This window comes from Notolabrus celidotus, chromosome 21 (assembly GCF_009762535.1).
Source record: "Notolabrus celidotus isolate fNotCel1 chromosome 21, fNotCel1.pri, whole genome shotgun sequence".
NCBI classification, from domain to species: Eukaryota; Metazoa; Chordata; class Actinopteri; order Labriformes; family Labridae; genus Notolabrus; species Notolabrus celidotus.
Window position 1 is genome coordinate 17,040,476 of NC_048292.1, and position 27,125 is coordinate 17,067,600.

The 27,125-nt window shown below is 41.6% G+C and overlaps 1 protein-coding gene across 1 annotated transcript; it reads right to left on the reverse strand.

Moving 5' to 3' along the window:
- Window positions 1-6,920: 6,920 nt before the first annotated feature.
- fbxl14b (F-box and leucine-rich repeat protein 14b) lies at window positions 6,921-10,036 on the reverse strand. Its single transcript, XM_034673389.1, has one exon. It carries the CDS (start codon window positions 9,390-9,392, stop codon window positions 8,190-8,192), a length of 1,203 nt encoding a protein of 400 aa, XP_034529280.1. The 5' UTR covers window positions 9,393-10,036; the 3' UTR covers window positions 6,921-8,189.
- Window positions 10,037-27,125: the final 17,089 nt, after the last annotated feature.

Here is a 27,125-nt window from a genome sequence, read left to right on the forward strand (position 1 = left end):
ATATAGCAAATGTTAGCATGCTACCTTGCTAACCTTACGCTGGTCAACATGTTAACCCTTTAGCTTAACGTGCATTTTAATATTAAGCTTGTCAGCATGTTAGATAACATTAGCATTATTGGACTAAACTATTATTAGAGTAAACAAAAAGTCCTCATAGACTTTTTGTTATCACATTATAGAAGAATAGATAGTGTTAGAGTTTTGTGTAGAGTAAGAAGTGATAGAAACATGTTGTATGCACTGCATGTTTCAAAAAGAGTTCAACCACACCATATCCATCCAGAGCCGTTCTTGTAGAAAAAGAACTGATTGTAATCTATCAATAGAGAAATCATCAATAATGAATCATTCAGAGGTGAAAATATGTCACTGTTCCGTGTTATTTCCACAAAGCTATAGACTCGAATTCAGATTCTGTCCTTCGTCTGAATTCTTACCTTAGTAGAAAAGCAGCTCATTACTTTGAGGAATGTGCAGCAGAGGTGTGTGTGTGTGTGTGTGTGTGTGTGTGTGTGTGTGTGTGTGTGTGTGTGTGTGTGTGTGTATTTGTGTGTATTTGTGTGTGCGTGTGTGTGTGTGTGATAGAGAGAGAGAGAGAGTGCGCCTGACGTCCGACTGAAAATAATTAGCTGGTCTGTTGGGCAGAAAAGTCTGAGAGAGGCTTGGGCAGGAGTTTTGCATAAACTTTTGATGTGTGTGTTAGTGTGTGTGTGATTGTGTGTGTGTGTGTGTATGGGGGGTTATGCCAACCATTGTTGAATTTTAGGCAGATTTCTGTACTTTGAAAGAGTTTAGTATGTGTGTGCGTGTGAGTGTATGTGCACAGCCGGTATTTTAACATGGCTAGCCGACTTCTAGCAGCCCACAGTTAAACAGTGACTCACAGATTCCTCTCTCTCTCTCTCTCTCTCTCTCTCTCTCTCTCTATCTATCTCTCTCTCTCTCGCCAATCTTCCCTTTTCTCTCATCTCTTTCACCCTCAACTATTGTCCTTTTCTCGTCTTTTTTACCACTCATTTTTGCTCTTTCTTTCCTTCCCTTAACACCCCCTCTGTTTCTCTCCCTCCAGGTTGTGCGTTGACGACAGAGGACTTTTAGGACAGAGGTGCTCTTTCCTCTGCTCCTCCCCCTCTTTTCCCTGACCGTGCCAGGTCTTAAATCCAGTAAGTTCTCATTTCCAGTTACCAGATCATACCATTTTCATCTCCTAAGTGCTTCAAAAAATAATGTTACCATAGAATGTTTCATTTGATTGTCTTAGCTGAATTGAAAGTTTAAAACTCTTTGTGTGAAGTTTGTGCTTCTATATCCCTAAAGTTTACACTTACAAAAATGTTAGAATCTTCCATCAAAGCAGTCTAAGCTATCCCATTAACTGCCCTTCTCTTGAAAGGTTGATAAAAGCCTAAATGAAATGATTGCAGCAATTTAAATTCCCCTGCTTGACTATCAGGAAGCACACTCACATGTACCAACACTTGCACAAAGAAGGTCGTTTCAGCATCAGAGACGCCCAAATCAAAAGCAACGCCAAATGTTCTTGACTGGAGCTGCTGATAAAAAAAAAAGAAGTTTCCTGACACAACACTCACCCACACATACATAGAGCCCCCCGAGGGCCCCTGGGACTTCAAAGAGCCGTCTACTGTACCTCAGCGACACCTCAACACCAGGTGCCGCAGAGGGGAGGAAGGAGGGGTGGTTTGGAGGGAAGAAATGGAAATGGTGAGGGTGAGGAAGGGGGGGAGAAGGAGACAGAGGAGAGAGAGACAAGGAGGGAGAGGGCATGAAAGGGAGAAAGATAGAGGTGGAGGGGAGGGTGAAGAAGACTGAGTCGAGTACTAAATAAGAGAAGAAGAAGAAGAAGAAGAAGAAGAAGAAGAAGAAGAAGTCGTCAAAAGTGGGAAGTAGGCAAGAGGAAAGGAGGCAAAAAACTTAAATTGAGTAAGAAAAAAAGAAGAGAAAGAGGTTGAAAGCCAACCACCCGACAGACAGAGACCTAAAACAGGCCAGAGTGAGACAGACAGACACAGAGACAGACACGGAGACAGACAGCATAGTAGACATGAAGTCGCAGCCAAAGACAGAGACATGTGGGGGAGGGCTGTAACGCTCTACTGCTAATACCCCTGCTGCTTTGTTGTAAAGAACCCCTGTTCCCCTTTTAAATGTTGAACTATCCCTTTAATGATAGCAGTAAACCACACTCTCTTTTACACACACACACACACACAAACACACACACACACACAAACACACAAACACACACACACACACGCACGCACGCACGCACGCACGCACGCACGAATACACGCACTACTGTTTCTCTCAGCCTGACAGGAAATGTGGTTCAGAGCACAACGTGCAGAGTCACAGTTCAACTTTTACAACTCACAGGCCAGGAGCACACACTCACTCACACACCAAACTTCATTTGAAACAGCAGCGTTTATAGAACAAGAAGGTTTGTCAGTGACCTATATGCCACAGAAATGTGTCTCTTTGTCTAAATTAGGTGCCTTTAAGCTTTTTGAATTAGCTTGTTTAGAAGCTGTCAATCATTCAGAGAGGCAGGATGTGTAGGTTTGAAGAGTGAATCACACCGAGAGCGAGATATATTCTTAACCTAAAGCCGTTTGGTGAGGGCTTTGATCCCGGCTGCCTTACAGTGCAAAGAGTGCGCTCATTTTTGCATGGCTGCCACAGTGAAAAACCCTTTGAGTTAAGTCGGGAAAAATGAACCCCAGAACCTGGCAGTGTCTGCGCCTTACTCAGTCTGGTGAGGAGTTCATCGACACGGGGAAGTGGGCCAGGCAGGAGAATCACAGAGGCAGCTTTTAGTCCCATCCTTGAGATGATGACTTCTCTTTGGCTGTATTTTACATCGACAAATTATGTCAGAACATTTAGTTACGTTTGTAAGTTTTTGCACTGGATTTTAACACTTTAAAAAAAGTATTCAGTATGTATACAGACATTTCAATATTTGCATTGAGCGCTTTTGCTGTGGGTGATCCTCAGCATCCTTCAGGCCAAGTATGGATAGCTCAATATTTTGCTTTATTTGCTCATTCCCTGTCCTTCAAGGGTTAGACAAGAAGATCACAGCCACTCGAACTGTATGGTAAATATGAAGCTACTGGTTCTGTTGAATCTTTTCAGTGTTATCTGTACAAACACTTCAGTGTAAAACTAAAGTGCTTTTCACATCTGCACTCCTGAAAAAGTCTAGAAAATTTCAGGAGTGCCTTCCCATCAAAATTTCCAAGATTGCTTGTTCTTACAAATGCCTCACAATTTGACGACTTTCTTGTGGTCAGTGAGGCAGGGATGGGTCTCAGAAGGCAGGACATGACTCGAAAAGGAGCGTGTAATGTTTACACAATAACCAAGATGGTGGGCTAAGCACACTGACACTATGATGACAGTTTGTTGACTCAAGCAGAAAAGAGCATGATGCAGCTTCATATGGGAGCACCAAAATTGCCCCCACTCACTCAAGGTGAATTCTCCTAAAGTGTGCTGCACTCACATTTCGTTTCACCCCGACTTCTTGTAAAAACGTTATCAGGGCAGGTAAGGGATAGGTAAAGTTGGGGTTTGAGGTGACCTAATGTACTGAGTATATCGCTCTCGTCGCATTGGGCGCTGGTTCAACTCCTGGCCATGAGCATTTACTGTATGTCTTCCCCCACTCTGTGCTCCCTTCATCTCCTGTCTCCCTTCAGCTGTCCTATCCAGTAAAGGCAAAGCACTACTAGCTGTAGGTTTTTGTCTTTTGACAGGGCAAGGCTGACTTTCCTTGCATTTGGTTTAAATGCTAAGATAAGAAAACCTTCTTCTGGGCCCAACTCCAGATTCAATTGACATTTAGTATGTACCGTGTATAAAGCATCAGTCATCTCGTCCAACATGTGCCACCCCTTCCTCCAAAATTGTTTTTATTAGTATTTCAAATTGTTGAAATGTTGTTTTTGAAACTGTAAGCTAGAAATCATACTTGGAAAATCCTCAGTAAGGGGGTTTCTTTAGTGGATGTAATTTGTTTCACTTCCACAATGAGGAGTACAGAATTGTGCAAAAGAGCAAAGGGAAGTATGTTTGTGTAAAATTACAATAAATTCTGTATCAGCATGCTCAAAGCAGCTACTGAAGGCAAAGGAGTGTGGCCTTTTCAAAAATGAATAAGCTCTGCAGTTATATTTTCTTCCAAATGATCTCCTAATGCAACATAAACCTTGGTTGCACCCTTGTTTAGTCTTTAGTTCTTTTCATACCAAGCTTGCAGGGTATACAATAGAGTGCTATATTATGCTGTGTAGCTATGTAATGCTGAACAGTCCAAAGCTCAATTCACACTCTGCTCTCTCTATTCAAAATGCAAATTAAGACTGCAACTTATACAATAAGAGGGAGCTCGTATTCCCCTCACAGGTTGTTTGAAAAAAAAAGTAGAAAGTTAGCACTGCGGCTTCACAGGTGGCCTGCAAACAGCAAAGGAGAACAGTGAGGCAAGGTGACCTGATGTAAAAACCTGACAACTCTCCACCCTGCTCCAGTGTCCTTGAGCAAGACAGCTTAATCCCCGGTAGCTGCAGCAGTGGGTTTCCTGAGCAGAGCCTGACCTCTGACCTCCCTGTGGTGGGCTGGGCCGACATAAAGAAATTTTCCCTATGGGGATTAATAAAGTATCACATTATCATTTGAATGCAGCTGATTGTATCTTTGTGAGCCTGCAGACCTTTCAGTTAGAAATACGTGATGTGACCCTGTCACGGTACATCTCATGTATCTGTAGTGAAAGGTCTGCAGACCCAAATGTCAAATGATAAAGAAACAATCAACTATGTTGTACACCTCCCACTTCTATATTCATTCAACGGTATTTAAGCTAGGGTTTATTACAATGTCACAACACTTTGCTTTTCAGTTTGATTCAGCCTCCTTTGTTTTTTTTAAAAGCAGAATTCAACATTAACCAAACCACAAACAGAAAAGGTGTTTTTTTATAGCCGAACTAGTACAGAAGAGTCAAAAAACTGAAGAAATAGTCATACGTAGCTTAAAATTTAGATCCTGTTTCTTCTTTTGTCTAGAGGGATTTTTGGTTATTTAAGGGAAAAAGAAGTATGAAATTTCACATCTCAGTGCGCTCTTGTTTCAGTCTTATTGCGCAAGACCAAAAGTCAACTAAAGCAAACTCAAGAAACAGCAAACATAAACTCTTTCTCTGTCTTTCTGTGCCCTGTTTCTTTCTGTCTCTCTCTGTCCCCGTGGTCAACAATCCCTCTGCTGGCCTTTATCCCTGAAATCCCCATGGACAGAGAGTCAGGAGAGGGAGAATGCTTAAATGGTTTGAATGATGGTGTGGAATGCTAAAAAGTGTGTGTGTGTGGTTGCAAGGGGGAGCAAGAAAGGGTGAGGGGGTTGTTGGGGGGGTCTCCTGCCTGGTCTAGGATCTGGTATGCGTGACTGAACAAGAGGAGGAGAAAAAGAGGAAAAGAAGAAAAAAAATCCCCCACCAAAACCTGCCTTCCTAACTTCTAAAGACAGACAATGGCTACTGACTGGTCTGGCAACCTTCTGTGTGTGTGTGTGTGTGTGTGTGTGTGTGTGTGTGTGTGTGTGTGTGTGTGTGTGTGTGTGTGTGTGTGTGTGTGTGTGTGTGTGTGTGTGTGGTGTCACTTCACACACAGGACACGTCCCGATGGAAAGCAGAGAGAGGGAAATCTACTCTAAGCAACTTTAGATCTCATTGCGCCGCACATGCAGTCACACATATACAGCTCTGCCACATGTGGAACACAACACTGCAAAAAATAACTTCAATTCATCCCAAAAATGTTCAATTTTAACCATGAAACCTGCCCAACAATGACTCCTATTGCTGTTAACCACCCCTGAGACTCAAACTGTGCTACCAGTTGAGCTTTGCACCTTCTCCTCTGCTGTATTTGAGGATGCAAAAACAGAGGATGATTAAAAAAGTCATCAGGCTAGAACAGCTTCCTATAATAAACGCCCTGGTGATAATTAATTACACAGACACTGCAGCCAAATCAAGACGGCAAGCATCCATTTTGATTCTCCTCGTAAATAATAAAACAACACAACAGATTTTTTTTTTTTCAGCCCTTTTTGAGCATCAAGACGAGGCTGATGAGGAACAGAGATGTGTGGGTGGTTATTATGAACAATGCAGCACAATAAAAACCCTTAATTTTGTCTAATAAATGTAAAAACATCACACTAACATTAATAAGTACCTGGAGGATTATTCATGTGTGTGTTGGCAAGAAAACATTCATCATGGAGACTTCAATAAAGTGCTACACCTACACAGAAGTAGTCCACACGTCATTTCGTTCATTATATAAATATCTTTAATTGTTTTAACTGTAAGAATATAAAACAATTTAATTTTGGGATTCTGCATTTTTTCTTCTTTACAAACACATAATATACAGTACATCTTTTTTTATTTTCAAAAACACACAGCTTTGTCAGCAGGACGCACATCCGTATATTAATTTTTCTAGCAGGTCATTGCATTACATTAAGACGCGTGCGCACGCAGGCTTGTGTGTGTGTGCGCACTCTGTGTGCATGTGTGTTAATGTGTGTGTGTGTGGGAGAGAGAGAGAGGGAGAGAAGGGGACGCATTCCTGCTTGTAACCCGAGACATAGAGAGAAAAAGAGAGAAAGAAAAAAAAATAATAATCGATTGCTCCTTATTCTAAGCATGTCTGGAAATGGATTCGGGGTATTTTTATTCAGAGAGAGAGAGAGAGGGAAAAGAGGAAAAACAGATATCCCTGCCCTCTCCTCTCTCCTCTTCTTCTCCCTCTCTCTTCCTATCTCACCGGCGAGAGCAGCATGAATATGAATGCGACCTGCGTTGGCATTAACGTGGGAAAATAAAGCCATGAGACAAACCCTGATTCATTTGGATCAATAAAAAGGATATAAGACGTAGAAATCACTTCAATTTGAAGTACAGCACACTGAAAAACATCCACAGGGGTTTATTCCCACCAGATCCCGTACAAAAAAACACCTTATTTTCCCATTTACATGCACTTAGCCAATGTTACATTCTATAATGGCCTGATCGTACATTTTCACGCCTTGCATCTCGCAATGTGGGGCCATAATAATCCCTCACTGTAATATGTTCATTAAAGAATGACTGTAGGTACGGTACACTCAGGAGTCGGACTCTTCTCTCCCTCTTAATGTGAACACAACATGCCCATAAAGGCTGTTAAAGTTGGGACTTTGTCCCTAAAACTAAAGAATATAAAAGCTCCTGCTCACGTGTGATTTTACGTCTCTTCTAATTTTTTTGCATAAAGCAACGTTTTCTCTCTCTTTCTCTCTCTCTGGGTAATTGTTGCTGTTTATAGGGTAAAATTAACTAAGGTAGTTAGATTGTGTCCTGGTCTCCTTTCTCCAGCTCTGCTCTTGGTGTAAAGAGGGAGGACGGGAGGAAGGGGAGGGAGAGAGAGGAGGGGGATGGGGGGAGGGGGCAGACACAGTCCCTTTAGGCACATTTTCTCCCAGTCTCTCATTCTCGCTTTCCTTCTGTTTTTTTTTAACAGTATACACCCTTTGAAAACAACCACATACGAGGTAGCCAAATGTTTTTGTAGGCGTGATGGCTGTAGCAGGAGATTAGTCATAAATGTATCAAATCCAGACGCACTGTAAGAGAAAATAAATGTCTCGTACTAAGAGTTTTAGAGCTCATTTTGCTTTAAATGAGACACAAGTTTCACTGCCAGAATGACACTTTAGTTTTTTTAAAATGTGTGAAATGAGCGATTTGCATCAATGTTATTCCAGCCCGGTGTCAGACTTCATGAGAAATCAAAACTCAATGTGAGATTGAACAACTGTTAACAGAGATGTTCATGAGCTCATACAAAAGTAAGTTGACATTGCTTCCTACCAGGCAGAATATTTAGTCATATCAAACACTAATTTTAATCCTGCAAGGCCCATGGAGAGAAAATAAAACATCTGCACATAAAATTCTTGTCACACAGTACACAAGCACACAGGAGGCAAAGAGGGAGATCTCTATTTAAATAAGAAAAAATTACCCTGCCCGTCTACTCATGCCCCTTCTCAGATCCCCATACAAAAACAAAAAGAACCAAAAAGAACCAACAAATCATTTCCAATCACCTCACTTTCTCACTCTCTGTCATCTGCCAGAGTCCCAGGTTCAACACTTTAAGGCAGGGGAGCTGTGTGATCCTCTCCAGTCCCCTCTTGGTGATCTTGGTACATCCATACAGGTCGATGCCCGCCAGCTGGGTCAGGTGGTCGGCTATGAGCTCCAGCCCTTTGTCCGTGATGCGCACACACTGTCCAATGTTCAGGGTCCTCAGCTCATGCATCTGCCTCACCATCCGATTTATCCCATCATCCGAGATGTGACATGAGCACAGGGACAGGGACTTGAGCTGGTACAGCCCCTGGGCGATGTACGCCAACGTCTGGTCTCCTATCTTGTCGCAGAATGAAACGTCCAGCCCTGAGAGCCTCAGGGTGCCCATGGCGAGATGCATAGTCCCTGTGTCACTGATGTTGTCACAGGAGCGTAGGTTGAGGCTCCACAGGGAAGCCATGTGGGAGAGGTGGATCATCCCAGCGTCCGAGATCCCCCCACAGAAGCTCAGGTTCAGCACCCGCAGCTTGGTGAGCCCCTTGGAAATGTGTTTGAGTGACAGGTCCGTGAGTTTCTGACAGTCCTGGAGGGTCAGGTACTCCAGATTCAAGCAGCCCTCTGCTGCGCTGCGAGTCATGCCCGCCAAATGTCCAATCCCCACATCCGAGACATGCCTGCAGGACCTCAGGTTGAGGCTCTTGAGCCTGTGGAGGCCCCAGGCTATCAACAGGAGCCCAGTGTTGGTGATGTTGCTGCAGCCGCCGAGCTCCAGCACCTCCAGGTTCTTCAGATACTGAGCTATCCTGCCTAGACTGGAGTCTGTGATCTGCTTGCACAAACTAAGGTTCAAGACCCTCAGTGATGGGATCTCCTGCACAAATGCATGACCTAGACCATTATCTGTGAGGTTGTAGCAGCCGGACAGATTGAGGGACTCAATGTTAGGCATACCCTGGATCACATAGCTCAAGCTGCGGCGCAGGGACAGGATCTGGACCCTCCGGATGCCCCTGGCCTGGAGGCTGGGGAACAGGGAGGGATTGGCCCGGCGGAGGTGCAGCTTGGCCTCCACCCCCCTCCACACCGACTTGTGGTAGGATGCGTCCCTCCAAGCTATACACACTTGGGCTACCCTGCCTTTGTCCCTCACGTCCAGATAGCTGAAAATCATGGCCAAAATTTCCGGGAAGAGGCACGAAATGTGCGTCTCCATTGTTTTTCAAACCCCAGGCATATAAGACTTTAATACTCCACACCTCCAAGGCTGAAAAAAAGAAGCCAGTCAAACACCTCCTGCTGCTGCAATTATGCAAAAGTATCAACAGTCCCAGATATTCATAGAAGTAAAATAAAAGAAATAGGAGTTGGTTGTTTCTCTTCTCTCACATTGAACTGTGCAAAATCGATCCAACTCTCTCCAACCCACGTGATCCGGTCTGGTTGCGCAGCAGGATTCAAATGCATTTAAAAAAAGGAGGAAAAAGAAAGGAAAACAAAAAAAAGCGTTTATTCCTGCCTCAACCCCTCTCTCCGCCAAAAAGAGAAGGAGAGGGGGGCTAAAGGAAGGAGGAGGAGAGGAGGAAAAAGCGTCAATCCTTCCCCCTCTCTCTCCCTCTCTCAGACGACGCTTCCTTGTATTATACCCACAAAAAGCCGTCCTCTCTCGGCCGAGCGGGGATCCAGACGGTCGTACATGTCAGAATAAGAAAGTTAAAATAAAGCCAGCACTCTTCAGAAACATTTCCATGGTATAAAAGCAGCGGCGACGATAGAGCTAGGTTGGCTTTGTGAGCAGAGTGTGAGAGAGAGAGGGGCGTCCTGAGCTGAAAGCCTTTGTCTGCTCTTTTCAAACCGACTTGGCAGGGACCCCGGCACTATAGCAGCACGGGAGGGGTGCAAACACGTATTAATATTCAGAGAATGTGTCAGACAACGGAATTTAAAAACAAGAACGTTTATATATGGGATATAGGGGTGTTTTAACCCGTATGAGTGTGTATGCTGATATTTAATAAGCAATATGAGGCGGGTTTACTTCCTAAATGTATCGAATCCTCCCCACCCCCGCCGTGTCAGACACTTGGTTTGTCCCGCCTCAGCTGGAACGGTGCGAACAGTTTCCCTTGGAAACCAACTTCTTACAATTCAGTTCACTTTGGGCTTTAACCCTTTGAGCGGACCACACAGGAAACACTGGAAATACAATCTGGAGAAGCCCTTTTCAGTTTGCTTACTTGGCTTGAACATTTAGAAGTTTTTATTGCGATTTGTTGTTGTTGTTATTGTTGTTGTGGAAATGGCAGCAGAGCATCTGAAGAACTGCCTGAGAGCAGAGGGGAGCTTTCTTTTTGTCTCTTTGGTATGGTGGCCCTGAAGGACAAAACAAATTTACAAAAGATGAAACACTTTAATAAAGTTGGAGACAAATTCACATTTTGGAAAACATTTTCTGCATTTTATAAAAACAACACTACATCAGCAAAACACTTTTTACCAAGGCCAAAACAAATTTAAATTTAAGGAAACGAATTTACAAAAGATGAAACACTTTTACCATTTCTGAAACAAATTAACATTTCATTTTTACGAAAAGGGAATGTACCAAATAATGGAAGTGATCCAGAAGTGATGGAGTGAGGGGTCATTTAGTTTGTTTTGATGGAGAGAAACCAAACGGAGATGGACATGGTTTACATCTTAGGACATCCTCGGGTCTCAGAGAGAGGTGTCAGACCTCAGATGAAAAAGCATAATTTCTCCGGAAAAGCTCTGTCATATCTCAGCAAAGACCAAGGCCAAAACCAATTCATATTTAAGGAAACAAATGTACAAAAGATGAAACACATTTACAAAGTTGGAGACAATTTTACAAACGACAGAACACTTTTACTGTTAAGTCTGACTCCTTTTAGTCTGACTCCGTTTAGTCTGAGGCGATGTGGTCTGAGGCCGTTTCATCTGAATTCTGACACATGATGAAGGTTTTGCTGAGATATGACGGAGCTTTTCCGGAGACATGATGCTTTTTCATCTGAGGTCTAACACCTCTCTCTGAGACCTCTGATGTCCTAAGATGTGAACCATGTCCATCTCTGTTTGGTTTCTCTCCATCAAAACAAACTGAATGACCCCTCACTCGATCACTTCCAGATCATTCCCTTTTCGTAAAAATGAAATGTTAATTTGTTCCAGAAATAGTCAAAGTTTTTAATCTTTTTCTTAAATGTAAATTTGTTTTGGTCTTGGTAAAAGTGTTTTGCTGATGTAAGTTTGTTTTATAAAATGTAAAAATGTTTTCCAAAATGTAAATTTGTCTCCAACTTTGTGAAAGTGTTTCATCTTTTGTAAATTGGTTTTGTCCTTCAGGGCCACTGTACTTTTAGCCTAAACTGCCCATCACTATTGTAGCAGCATCATATTTTACTGGCATAAAATATAAAAACATTCATATAGCCTATTTGCAGATTACCTCAATCAAATCGTCATGGGGAAATATTAGAAGGATTAAAGCTGGGGTTGGTAATCAGATTTAGATACACTTTTTGTTATACTGGTTAAAATGATCTTTATGTCCTGATGGCAATCAATACATAATGTGTTCTTAAAAAAGAGCTGAAAAAAAGCCGCTATCTACAGCCGAAGTAAACCTGGGAAAACACCAACCAATCCCTGCCTTTGGGAGCCAAAATATGAAACCAATCAAATCCTGTCCTGCCGTTCTGCCCGCCTCCTTCGTGTACGTCCTGAGGAAATACTACCTTCAAATTCGTGCTAGTTTTCTGTGACTACCAACCCTAGCTTTAACTGTCTTGCTTAAAACCTGTCATAAAACAAAATGTAACCCATACACAGGCTATAACTTCTTGATTTTGCAAACAATGTTCAACAATTTAATTTTAATTTCATTTCATTAAATTTAATTGCGTATTTTATGCCTGGTAGTTGTTTGAGCCCATGTTTATATGAATGTCCATATACACAATATCTGGGATCTGTTATTGAAATAAAACAGCCTGTGTTACATCTGTTACTTCGCATCTGCCAGTTAATACACAGTGTTCAAAAGAAAGTAAATATATTTATGTGAAGGGATGGGTTATCCTTAAATGACTGTGGTGATAAACTAAAATAATCTGCAAAACCCATTTCTCTCATGTGTCTCTCATAAAGCACTAAAATAATCACTTTGAAGCAGATGAAGCATCTGGCAATGCTTATGTGTTGATATTTGAAGAGTCGTTTAAGTCACAGCCTATTAGTGAATATCAATATTACTTTGCTATATATAGCAGATATTTTCAAACTTGCTCATTTAGTGTTTCAAAGGCTAAAAATCATCAAAATGAAACAGGAAACATGGGGAGCAAGTTGCAACACTCCCTGTAGTGGGCCTCTTTCAACCCTGAAGTGCCTTGGTGTGAACGTGTGTTTGTGTGCGTGTAGCATACGTTTACATCTATGTATGTGTGTGTGTGTGTGTGTGTATTGATGCACATGTAGGAAAGGACATATATGTGCATATGTGTTTTTTGTGAGTAAACAGTATATTTTTCATATCCTAGTATCTCTCCCTTGCAGAGTTTGTTGGCTTCTGTGTGTCGACTTTGTGTTTGTGTGTGTGTTACTGGTGTATGTGTGTGTGTGTGAGATAATATGACAGGGGAGCTGTTTGCTGGAGCCAGTGGAGTGTGGCAGAGTGGTTGAGAAAGAGAGAGAGGGGAAGAGCTGATGAGAAACATAGAGTGAGGAAAAGAGAGAGAGGGTGCGATAGGAGGAGAGCGGAATCAGTGATCAGGTGAGGATAGCAGAGAGGAAGAAGAGCTGCAGAAACAGGCGTTTTTACATGGACGGATGCAGCCGAGCACAGCTGACAGCAGCTCCTCTATCCTCCACTCCTCCCTGTTATCTACTCTTCTCTGAGGTTTTCAAGTCAAAATTAAATCAGTGGTTATATTACTTTATGTTGACATCTTTAGCTTGCTGTGCTCGTGCTATCTTTCGATATGGGCCAGTTAAGTTTCCCTTCATTGCATGTTTCCAGTTGAAATGATTGTTAGAATACACCCCAAGTTTTCTGACCCTATCATGTGGTATCAGCAGTGGCACATTGGTCTCAGACATTTTTCTGAGACCAATCAAGAGAAGTTTTTTTTCAGAATGATCAGTTTCTGTTTCTATTTACGTCTGAGGAGCCTGTTCCTTCCCTATCAGTTTCTCTTCATCCACAAAACTCAGATCACCAGTTCAGTTTCATTTATGTTCTGAATCTTTCTTTCTGTGCTATACAGCAACTACAAGCATCACTACATGTTTTAGAAGTGGAACAAAAATGTACCTTTATTAATTTAGCATCTGTGACATCTCACACAGCTTTAGTTAACTCAAGCAATTATCACAGCATATTATTAGCAAGTATTAAGCCCAGTTTATACACTCTTGGTATAGTATGATTGGTATTTCAGCTCATCAGGTAAGCAGCTCCACAAATGGGTCCTGTTGTGTGACCACAGTTGTAAGCAGTATCCCAGGTAAACGTTTGAACGTTTGAAACTTACTAAAACTGCTTGAACACTGGATCTATAAACCCAAAGCGTCTAAAAGTGTCTGGTGGCTATTTTTAATGTCCCATTGCTTCTTAACTTATATCCTATAAATTCATCAAGGACAAAAACAAAGCAGTTAGCTGCACTGTCCCCTGTGGCTGCCAGAGCCGGTGTCCTTGGTACCCGGACTGCAGAGTGTGTCATGCATTTTCAAAATAGAGATCCTGACATGAATACCAAGCTTTATAATGATCGTGCAAACACCTTGAGTTATAAACAGAGTCGGTGATTAACAGCAGCTCCCAGCTAAATGTGGCTAAATGGTGACTGTGGCTGTGTTAGTGTGCATGCAGACAGACATGCTGATGAGTTCTATCATTCAGGGTGATAAAGGCCAACAAACAATTAACCATTCTATCACAAGTTGAAAAAATACATAGAGAAATATTCTGTTACAAGTGCTTTTACAAAAAGTCATTCCTAAAACATTTCAATTTCCTAAACAATATGATAAGACACAGTTCAATACCATACATTATAAAACAATACCATACCATATCATACAATTTGATGTAACACAGTATATTCAATACTATTCCATACCATGCCATACCATACCATCCAATTATGATTCATGATTGCATACCATACAATAACGTATGGTACAATGTCCTATGATTCAATACAATGTGATACGGTACCATACTGTGCCATAACAAAGCAAACTATACCATGCAATATTATCTAGTATTCAGATACACGATACTTTGTGATAACATATGATACCATATTGTATAGTATGCAACAATATGATACAATATGACACGATATAATATGATTTGATACAATAGCATACTATAACATACCTTACCATTCGATTTGGTTCTATGGTATGATGGATAAAACACAATTCAATACCGTACCATAACAAACCATACAATACCACGCACTTAGTTATCCAGTCAGCTCAAATTGTCTATGCTTGAATTATTCAAACCTTTATCATTCTCCATCATAGTAAAACATAAACATAAATAATAATAATGATTATATGCATAGCTTGTTATTGTATTTTGTATAATTTATTGTGGAAAGAGCAACTGTAATGACTGAATTTCCCCTCTGGGATAAATAAAGTATTTCTGATTCTGAGTCTGATCCCATAAAACCAAAAATTAACACATGAAACGTAGTAATGTATAAAACTGTCCATACTCTCTATTTACTGTTAAGATATATAGAGTTTGTGGGCAAATGAAAAATATCAGTTTATGTCAAAAACCTTTAAACTATAATCCAAAAGATGAAAAACATTATCTGTCGTATTTAAAAATAATAATAATAATTTTATAAAGCATTCCTTTTTTTAATTGAAATACATTTTATATGGATTTGTGTCCAGGCTGTTTACTTGTAGAGAGAGCCCCTATTATTTATTTTCTTTTTAAGGTTGATGCTGCTTTTCTGGTTTCCTTGCAGCTATATCAAACCTTCTTAATGTGCCTGTTTGCTACAAACCTGCTTTAATAGACACAAACCAGCTTTATGAGCTTTGTCTCACCCACATTTTCTGTTAACCAAAGTGTGCTCTAATCTCAGCACTGTCAACACACACATTTATGATTGTTGGGTCCAAAAAGGAAAATAAAAGCCTGACAAAGTGGCTTTAAAAAGCCTGCATGACTGTGTTTAGTGGGAGGTTATTGGAAAACTTTTTATTAGTATTAAATGCGTTGCTCTTGTCCTTGTTTAGTGGTTGTTCTGTCTGTACAGTTACACAGTCTCAGAAAATACAGGGATACGAAAGAATGACAAGGGGAAAAAGAGAGGAATGAATAGAAGAGAGATTGGAGGAGCAGTAGCTGAGTTTCTCGCTGCATGACCTGCCTGTGTGTGTCAGCGTATTTGCTCAGCATGCTTTTTTTCCTCCTGTTTTTCTGTCTCTCTGTCTGCCTCATATCACAGCTGTGTATGGTGAATGTGTGTGTGTGTGTCCATCTACGTGTGTATGGCGTGTCATACATCTTGTAGAAAACCTGCTGGGCCCTGGCTAACACTCATGCTGCGCTAAAGAGGATAAAGAGAGGGATGGATGAGGGAAAGCAGAGGAAAAACGTGGGGGAATTAGAAGGAATGGATGAGAAGAAAGATGAGGGAGACAGAAGAGTGTTTTTGTTGAACGGAGCAGTAAGAGAGAAATCAAGTGTTCTAGAACTGTTTCAGAGATTCTCCTGACATGTGACCGCCCCAGTGTGCCCATGTGTGTTTTCTCCTGTGCATGTGTGTGTGTGTGTGTGTGTGTGCATGTGTTTTGAGTGTCCTTATTTGATGATTCAGGGGAGGGCTCTTACTGGATAATTGCTCGCCTCCACAACACGCTTCATCTGCACCCACAGCCATCACTGGTTGCCAAGGTTACGTGGGCGTGTGTCAACACATCCCCCCTGAAAGACGACACCTTCCTGAATGGATATTACCATGACTCTGTGAATTCTCCCTCTGTCTCTCTCTCTCTTTCTTTTCTCTCTCTCTCTCTCTCACACACACACACACACACACACACACACACACACACAGACAAACATATGGAGAAGAAAGCAGACAGTAATGATGCCCTGAGATATGCTTTGTGTTTGTGTGTGTGGATGTGTGTGTGTGTGTGTTTGTGTGTGTGTGTGTGTGTGTGTGTGTGTGTGTGTGTGTGTGTGTGTGTGTGTGTGCGAGTGCGTGTGCGTGTGCGTGTGCAAGCCCTCTCACTGTACGCTGTGAGTGATGAATCTTTTATGTACCTTCAGGTGTTTCCTTGCTTCACCGGGGCTTCACCTGTGCAGCTCTGAAACATGGTCTGGGTGTGTGTGTGTGTGTATTTTTGTGTGTGTGTGTGTGTGTGTGTGTGTCTGCCTTCAAAGCTCCCCTGTCTCCTTTCTCTCTCCCTGCTTTCTCTTTTTTGTTAACCCTTCAGTTCCCCCTGTTTATTGTCTGAGCGTGGGGTTAGGCATGTTAAGAAACAATAATTAGTACATCATGTTGAATGACCACAAAGTGAATCACTGAAGGATTATATGGGCCAAGTTGTCAGTTTACTTATTTGGCCAACCCTCTTTTGCTTAATCATATTGCAGGAGGGTGAGACATGCATCTTGGGAGGCAGGATATGACATCAACCACAGGGTAATAGTTAGAGACCTACGCTTAGATAACACTGTTTCATTGATATTAATGCTATGTGCAAACAGGTGGATACCGTTGTGAAAATGATCTGTAACTTTGGGGATTTTATGTGTCCTGTTATGCATCGAGCTTCCAGGTTCACACCAGATACATTATATTAATGTTTTCCACCCTGCAAACTTCCTAGGGTGACTTCCTGGGGTGAATTATTTGCATGTAAAGTCGGGGAGAAACATTCTACTGTTTGCATTCACACATGGAGCTCACCCCTGAAATTTGGGGAGTTTCTTGCATGTGTGAATCCAGCTTATGACTGCTGGTCGCTGTTTACAGTTAGACAAGAAATTTAAGAGTAAGAATCATGTTATCTTGGGTGACTTTGGCCTAGCAGTTTGAGCGTGTGCCCCACATACAGAGGCTATAGACCTAGTCCCAGCGGTCACAGGTTTGACTCCCAACCGTTTCCTGCATGTCTTCCCCCTCTCTCCACTTTCCACATTTCTTGTCCTTCCTCAGCTGTCTTATCCAAAAAATATAACCCGGTCTCCAAAAAAAAAAAAAGGATTGAGATACCTGTTGACATCAGGATTCTGCCACAGCACTGTAATGAAGCTCTGCTGTCACTGCGCCTTTGTACATTTACATTAAACTACACAGTGGAGTAATATTTTTTTTTACACTGAGTTCTACAGGAGGAGGTTTTACCTCTGTTAACCTCTGTAGACACTACCAGTGATGGCTCAGCGCCAGAGCGAATTCCCCACACCATAACGCTTCGGTGCGCTTTACATTAAAGACGTAACAAGGGCGTACAGTACCACCTTGAACAGGCAAGGTAGAAGTTCATATGTATTGTCACTGCTATGTTCTGTACCCCTCTGGGGTTTTTTCACTGCTGCTGCTCTCCCTGCTTTGGCTTTCATGCACATGAAAGAGAGAGGAGGTGTGCTCTGTCCACCTCAGGATTTGGCATTCCACTTAAACCTGTGGAAGGGCAGGGAGATCCAAGAACAGAACCATACTGGCAAATTTGACTTAAAGGTGACATATCACGCTTTTTTCATCAATATATATTGGTCTAAGAGGTCCCCAAAACATGTCTTTAAAGTTTATGCTCAAAAAAAACACTTTGAAATCAGATTTTGGCATGCCTGAAAAGCCCTCTTCTTCAGTCCTCCTCAGAACAGGCTGTTTTCCCTCTGACCACGCCCCCTCAGGAAGTGGATGTGGCCTCGGCTCTCCAGCACGTTGAGCTAATATTAACATGTTGGCTGAATATACACGGCTGCTCACAGATCGCGTTACTTCAACCCTCTGAATCTGATCCAGAATCTGATCCTGATGGAGAGGCGCCTGCAGCAGGACCTCTCTGAACGATTGGTCACAGATTTAGTGTTTCTTGTTGTAGACATGTGTCTTGGTACACAGCTACGAACATGTAGCTATGTGGCTATGCTAACTAGCGCAAGCACTTATCCATGAAAAGTAAAAATCATCCACTAGATCTTCAAATCTGCAGACGTGGGGAGTAAAACCGACCTCTGCCAGAAAGGCAGCAGGACCTTTCTGAAGGATTGGTCACAGATTTAGTGTTTCTTGTTGTTTTATTTGTTAGTATGTCGACGTGTGTCTTGGGACACAGCTACAGCTACAGCTACCTACAGCTACGACATGTAGCTATGTAGCTATGCTAACTAGCGCTAGCACTTTTCCATGGAAAATAAAAATCATCCACTAGATCTTCAAATCTGCAGATGTTGGGAGTAAAACCGACCTTTGTGTTTATTAAGACAGCCTACAACTAGCATGCCTCCCTCCTAAGCTCCTTGTTCGCACACATGTGTGCAGGGAATGAAAAACAGAAGAGGTGTTGAGTTGTATTTTTAACAGTCTATGGGCTGAACAAGCTCCGAGCTCTGACTCCGTGACAGACCGGATATTGTTGTTACGTAAAAAAAACACGGAAGTCTGAAACGGATCGTTTCACACACATTTACAGAAAGGTGGAGAAATCAGAACAGGGACAGAATGGATTTTTTTCATTCTTGGGGGGTTTGTAGACATGCCAGGGAAACATATTTCAGGTAGAGAACCATTAAAAAGTTGATTTTGCATGATATGTCACCTTTAATGTTGCAAATAATTATCTTGACGTGAGTGATCCCGACTGAAGTGACGTTAATTAAAGAAGCCCCCTATGACTCCAATAATTATGATCAGATTTTAGGACGCACAAGTTTGTAGCCTTTCAGAGGAGGTCTTAACCCAGCAGACTAGTCATTTAACTCAAATCATGATCTTTTCCACAGCCTAACAAAGTCGTTAATGTCCATGAACCTGACAAATCTGTCTCAAAAGAACAGCTTTATTTCTCATCAGTGGCTTGTAACAGTTTCATAGAGTTGTTGTCGCTGGCAAGGACAGACGAACATATCCTCTTTTAATTAAAACAGGAGTACTTGAAGTTCTCCCTCCATTATCATGTCGTCTAGCTCGGAGTAAAGTGTTAAATAGAATATACAGTTCCTGTTGCCGATACCTGTCTGTTCTCTCAAGTTTTCCACCCTTTTTCCTCTTTTTTTGGCATCCTCGTGTATCAGCTGAAGAATTTCAGGACCTCAAGGTCTGAGTCAGGACCATAATAAATAGGAAGACATTGACAGTGAATGGTGAGGTAAAAGAGGGCATAAAGAAAGAGAGAAGACAGTATGAAGGAGGAGGAGAGAAAAAAGGGAAGATTGTACATGATAGAGGGAGAAAAAGATGGATTGGAGCACATGTGTACAGCAGAGATAACAGAAGGTTACTGCCAGAAGATGTGCAAAATCCATCGCTCTCTCTTTTTCATCTCTCTATCCGTCTATCCCTACCTCAGATTTTCCTTTATCTCTTTCTTTCATTCAGTTTCTCTTTCTTTTTCTGTCAGCTTGTCTGTACTCCAGTACCGCTGTAACGCCTCACAGACTCTGTGTGTGTGTGTACATATGTGTGTGTTATGCACTGCTGCCTTGCTCCAGTTTTTGAACCACACAGGCTGCCTAGGTGTGTGTGTGTGTGTGTGTGTGTGTGTGTGTGTGTGTGTGTGTGTGTGTGTGTGTGTGTGTGTGTGTGTGTGTGTGTCCCCTCCACAATGCTCCTCTTTTCTGCCAGCTCTGCAGTCTGACATGGGAGATTTTTCAGCCGCGTGCTCTCTCTCCCTCAGTAGTCAGCATTTTGGCATTTTCTCAATGCGCTCTGTCATCTGTTGGCATGAATAGGCTGCGTATTGTTGTGTGTATGTGTGGGTGTACAGGTGTATATGTGTGCGTGTTATCTGGGTGGTTTTAACTCGCACTTGTTCTGTGTTTGCGCAGAATGGCACGAAGATGGAAAACAGCTCATTTGAAGTTTAAAAAACAGGACATATGGAGGTTTTTGACGTGAACATCTGAGAATCCCTTAAATGGACTTCAAATGTAGCTGAGAAAGTCATTGTGACAGAGAACATTGAGTCTCCATCAAAGGATGACTGAATTTCTACCTTGGTATTTGGGTGTTACCTGCTCTAAGCTCATGACTCACTCAGGAGAATGCATTTAATTTTAATCTCACAGAGGCTCAGAAATTCACCATCTGTTCTGGTGTAGTTAATATAAAAATATAATTTAAAATGTAAAACTCTGTGCAGAAAACTCCAAATCAAGGTACTTACTTTAAGTTCCTTGTGAAAAAATATAAAATATTGGCTACCCCAACACTAGAAATTAAATTAGAAACATTACTACTTAACTGTGGGACAAAGTTGTGTCTGTAGACTGTTTAATTCAGCTAGAACTATTGGGTGTCACTTTTTTATTGATTCACTGGGTTCAAACATCATCAAGCTTACATAAATAAAGATGCCCACTGTATGTGACTTTATGAGTATTTATCCAACCTTAAAGCTATAACACAAGACCAACATTTCAAGCTGTTAGTTTCCCCCTCAGCTGTTCTGTTCTTATGGTGCTTTAAATGTATCTTTTTGGCGTTTTCAAGAGCCTTTCCAATCCTAACCTAAGGCCAGAGAAGTCTTCTTCTGAGGGGATGGGCTCTGGTGAAATCCAAAGATGATACGTGTGAAACTATGGCTGAGACAAGCATGAGTCATAAGAACTTTTAGCTATTCCTCAGAAAAAACTGAGAAATATTGACAAAACTGACTGAGACTGATTAAAGAAAAAAAGGAAGAAGCAGGAAGTGAGCAAACATTAGTCATCAGTGAAACAATGTGACATCAATGACTGTTTTTCTCAACAGCTCCACTTCCAGATCAGTGTCAAGTTCCTGGAGTTTGTGTCCAGTATATCCATCCAAATGATTCATTATGTGTACCTCAGCACAGCAACTCACCTGCTTTTTATCAGAATTGTAACTTTCCAACTGATTTTTGAGGCTGACGTTAGCTTGCTAACAGTCCAAGCAGGCTAACTAACTATGGCATCTCACTTACTTTTTTTATTGGACTATGTCAGTTGAAGTTTAAGTTTGAACCTGTCTTCTCTTTGATGGTTCTTTTAAATATTGAAAATGTTACTACTCTTGTTTGTATGTTCAAATCTTTGAAAGTAAAGTGCATGATTCGTGGCACCTCTTTCGGCAGCCTGGTAGGAACTGTTGCAGAACAAGACGAAAAAGCATGTGAGTGCGTATGCAGGTGAAGACATGGGTCAGCCCTTGCTCAAAACTGAATAAATATCAGGACCTTATACCAAAAAAAGTCTTTATCAATAAACAAATCACAGTCCTCCTCTATCTTCTGAGTCCTAATGCTGTAGCTGCTTGAGTCCCAGTCATCAGTATCGGAGTCCAAGTTGAATCATGAGTCCTAGAAATCAGGACTTAAGTTGAATTTGAGTATTACAACTCTTTTCTAATTGTGAAGTATTTTGAATGACATATTTGCCCATACTGAGATCCTTTGGAGTTTCACCCTCCCTTGCCAACAAAGCCCAAAATCACACTTTGGTGCAAACTTTCAGCCCACATCAAAGTTGTTTGCTCGAGTAAACCACAAAAAGTAACTTTTATTTTAGATAGTAATTCACGTTTCTAAACCATGTGTGGTGACAGAGATATTCAGATCTGTGTGTTAGTGTGTTTATGAGATGTGTGTTATAAGAAGATGAAAGGAAAAATGAATCATTGGGAGATGTAAAGATGCTTTTGAAGTGAAACAGTTTCCTTACTTCTATCAGTTTGCTTGTTGATTTCAGTTTTACACTGTGTATTTGTGTGTTACTGAAACGTATTTATCCCCATGGGGCAGAGACATTGATTATGATGTTCATTTACTTACTGAAAGCATGTGTGCATGCAAGCATAACATAATAGTGTGTGAGGCAGAGAGGAAAAATGTGTATTTGTGTGCATTGTTACTCAGCCACTCAGAGCGTTGGAAGTTTGTATGCTATCTCATGACTCTTTGTATCTTAGCAAATGTGTATAAACGTGTGTGTGTGTGTGTGTGTGTGTGTGTGTGTGTGTGTTAATTTCTCAGGACAACAGTGTACTTTGACTAGCAGGGCTCCAGGGCTCCAGGGGGGAGCCACATGGATCTTGCCCAGCCTCTGTGGCTTCTCCCTGGGCTCCCTGATCAGGGATTTGGCCTCTCAAGGGTATAAGTCTGGTGCCAAGCTGGGCCAGCCAAAGCTTGAACATTTTTCACAGACATGCCAAGACAGGCCAGTCAGAAGCAATTTATTGTTTTAAAGTCCAGATATATTCCTGAACCAGACGAGATGGATCTGAGAAATTGTGCTATCCATATTTCCCGCTTACCATCAGATGGTAACATTTGCCAGTGTCACCCTGGCATGGTTGAAACGTGCTCTTTGTAGATTCCTCTGATATGAGGTGTGCAATCAGGTTGTCCCTGGTGTTGCTTTTGTTGAGAATCAATCACAGTTATGGGGGTTTAGCTAATCAGAATCAAGTATGTAACATGGTCATAATGACATTCATTTTTGACTGGCTGATAATGAGCCACTCACTTCAGATATGATATGCATTTCCTTTATTTCAAGATTATTTTTTGTCTTTTTATGCCTTCATTGAGATGATAGGACTGTGGATAGAGGAGGAATCTGGGAAGAAGATGCCAGTTGGATTTGAACCCAGAATGCCAGCTTCAAGGACTGGCCTCTGTACATGCAGGGCACACAATCTAACCACTGAGCTGAACCGGCGCCCTGCTGCAGTTCCTTTTCCGAAGCCAAATTTCTAGAGTCTTTAATATTCCATAATCTCTATAAAATAATCTCTGATTTGCCTGCACTGTGATTTAAAGTTTGGGTCTAATGTAGTTTTACTTTTGCCTTTTTAAAGCGGTGAACATGGATAAAGTAGCCTTGTTTAAGTTGTATGAATTACATCAGGCCTTGCTCTAAAACTAAATCTGATGCCTATATTGGTTTAACTATGGCTGACTGGTTATTAAAAGCACTAAAGATTTATAGTGTGAACAGGAGCATGAAAATGCTAAAATGGATAAGCTAAGAAAAGAAAGCATCATTCACAGCTACTTAATACAGGCAGTGTACGCATATACATTTATTATCAGTTCCTTTGTTCCAATAAAATGGACTCCTGTGATGATATACTGTAATGTAAAAGGATACCGGACTTACCAAGACAAATATGAGCACATAGAGGCTGTATAATTTACTGTCTACACATAGCATAGGGAGAATAAATAGGAGTGTGTGTTCACATCATCACAGTTAAGAGACGAGGGAGCGTGAGAACAGCTGTGTGCACTGTGGGGGAGAGAGAGAAGAAGAGAAAGACAGAAACATAAACGGCTGATTATTCCGACTTTTTTAGAGAGAAATGAAATCGAGAGGAGAAGAAGAAGAGAAGAAGAAGAAGAAGGTAGAGCAACAGAACAAAGCAGAGAGATGTGGAGAAACAGATGGCGGTACGGAGCGGAGGGAAGAGTGTGAAGAGGAGGAGGAGGGGGAGGAGGAGGAGGAGGGAGATGGAGACGTAGAAAGAGTGGGGAGGAAGAGTATAGAGAAGATATATTTAGAGGGGGAGGGGGGGAGAGTTTGAGCCTCGCAGCAAGAGGCATGACTCATCTTCTGCCAGCTGACAGAAGGATGGATGGAGGGAAGAGGGGAGGAGATGGACCGAGTCAGGGGGGGAAGAGGAGAGGAGAGACAAGAGGAGGAAAGAAAGGAGGGAATGAGGAAAGGAGTGAAGAAACAGAAAAGAGGAGAGATAAAAAACAGAAACCTAAGGTCTCTCCAAAGCCACTCTTAGCTGAAGTCCCTCATAATTTCCTCCTGGGGTGTGCGTGTGTGTGTGTGTGTGTGAGTATGATACCAGCTGCGTTTGGCAGTTAGTTGCTGCACATGTGTGTTTGTATCTGCGTCATACAGTTGAGTGTTGTTCAGAGCAAATAGAAGCATATCTCCAGTAAATGGAGCAGGTAGTTTCTTCATCCCGTGGGCTTTCTGTCGCTGCATTTGTACTTTTGAGTTCTTTGGTTCTTACAAATGTGTCCATGTGCCGGGAAAGCGTTGGCACATATTCCCTTGTCTGCTCAGTTCTAACTTGTTTTTCTTTACGTTTTCAAACGCAAAAGCAGCGGGTGAGATAAGGAAGAGCTTATAGGAAAATGTACTAATTGCTGTCACATAAAAGTGTGACATAACAGAAAAAGTAGGCGAACCAAACAATTAATTTAAAGAGTAATGCTCAGAGGAGAAAACACTTTATTAAGTAGAGATAGTGTTTTTGCAGTATTAATGATTAGAAGCTGGTTTTATTTGGATGAAGTAGAACACTTTCTTTGTGATTCTGGACTAAACTGAATTTATGGACTCATATTTTAGTTTTAGACAAAGTATTGGTAGCTTTAAAAGTGAATAGACTATCCTTGAGATTATTGGCCTTCACATAAAGACAACTAGCGTGCTGAAAAGTCCTTGAGGCTCCATGTCTTGGGTTTGTATTGTATGGAATCCTTAAAAAAACATGCATAGGGTACTGTGAAATTTTTTCATGATTACCACTCATAATTACAATATTAAGTAAAGGTCAGATGTAACCAAGTCCACATTTGTACTCAAGGACTGTGGTGCATAAGTACAATGTCACATACATCAGCCATAGTAAAAACAAAATCCTGTATGCAACAGATAATGTATAGTGAGCAGGTGGTTTGGCGTTGTCCTGAGGGTAGTTTCTGAGCTGTTTTCTTCCTCTCTTCTTCTTTTTTCACCAGTCTAAAGTTGTATTCTCTCCAAATACTTGAGAGAAATATTAAGAATATCCTCCCTGTTCTTCACGGATGCTAGATGAAACCAGTGTTTTAGCCACAGTGTCAACACGAAGAGGTGAAATCATGCGTAAGGGGCCAGACTTCTCTCTGCGAATTAATTTGATGACTCTGTTGTGATGAATTAATTACTGTCATTATAGAGTTTTGACCCATCAGAATCAACTATTAAACCAAGCCAGATAATAAAGTGCTATAACAACCTGCTTACCGTACATTATACTGCTGATTGCACAGCTATTAAAGAAATCAACTACTTGTGAGTCAGTGGCAACAGTTAACTGTGTAGCCTTCTTAAAATAAGCCAGCATAGCTGTTATTACTCACATTGAACTGAACTCTTTCACTGTCAGAGTCAGTGACATTTTATTTTCCATTTCTGTCCTTAAACACCAAAACATCCCATATCCTGATCTGTTAATTATTTACTTAATGTACCATCTTCAGTTTGGGTATTTTTCTGTCATGGCACTCAGATTTTGTGTGCTTTGTTCTTGATTCCCCTTCAGTAAACGGAATGATGTCAAGTGAACCAGACTTCTTTTTTCAGAATTGAGATAACAAGAACTCAAAGCATTTCAGTCCTTAGCCAATCACAATCAAGTATTTATAACAGTTCTGCAATAAAATTGTATAACTGTCACAACAGCTAAAATTCTAAATATTGAGTACTTTCACTTTTGCCCAATGACATACTTTTACTAAAGTGACATTTTTAATGCAGACCTTTTGTCCAAGGGGAGTCTGCATGATAGTTTGAATAGATTGCAAAATCATATCCATATGATTTGCATGCATTTTTTGGCATCTGCTCTAAAAAGGGAATTTAAATGAGTAAATGTATCCTGCCTCTGAAAGCCCAACTCTGCCTTAAAATGTAAAAATCTGAGCCATCATTTGAATATTTCCTCAAGTAAGGAAAGACACTGAATTTTCTTTCAGGTATCTCAAGTGCCACACACCCACTCTTTTTGTATTCAGCCCTAACGTCTTCCTTTTTAACTGGAGGGTGATACATTTTCAAGTGACAGTCATTTTTTTAAAATTGTTATTTAGCATTTTTGGCCTGAGCAGCTTCCAGGGGATCAGCTCAGACCTGATCAGTCGGCCGCAGCTGCTACTTTCCCTGCAGGAGATAGCAGGCTGCGTTCGCTGGCTGTACTCTGGCACCGTGGGCTATGAAAAAAAAGTGAAGGAGGCTGCTGTTAATCCAGAGAGGAGCTGCCGACTTTCTCAGGCATTGCTCCCTGTTGCACGGCTATTGCTCATATCCTCTGGGGACAAGTCCTCTCTCGCTCCCTCACTCGCTCCGTCTGTGTATCCATTACTTGGACACTCCCTCTCTCTTTTACTCTCTCTCTGTTTTCCCTCCCACCTCCTTTCTTTGCTTCATCTCACTTGCTCAAAGTTTTGTCTCCGTGCCCTCACCCCTCCCTCCCTGCCTCAGTTTGCCCCTTCTTTTGCGTGCAGTGTTTTATGTGGCTGAACTGCTCCTCCCTGTGTTCAAACAGGCACAATACAAGCTATCACAGAGCAGCAGCCTGGTGTTTCTGAATCCTCATGTCATGTACCAATCATAAACCATCGGCCTGTTTCTTTTGAGACAACCAGCATGTTTTACTTGGCTGAAACTTCAAGAGGGGAGAGGTACTTGTTTCAGTTACGGCTCTGAGACGTCTACACCAAATACAAATCATCTAGAAATGTAAATCAACTGCTGACACAGGAATCCTGATTCATCTCTTGTACCTTTGACCTCAGGGAATGGGCATGATAGTTTGGGGGGGGGGGGGGGGGGGGGGGGGGGGGGGCGACTACCCAGGGCCCAGATAGTATATGACAGAGCATTAGGGCCATGCTACAGAGGAAAAAAGAAAAGAGATTTTTAGAATTGAAGTCATACATTTACTAGAATGAAGTTGCAATATAA

Coding starts and splice junctions, on each gene's coding strand:
- fbxl14b (XM_034673389.1), bottom strand. CDS start 9,392: ATGGAGACGCACATTTCGTGCCTCTTCCCGGAAATTTTGGCCATGATT.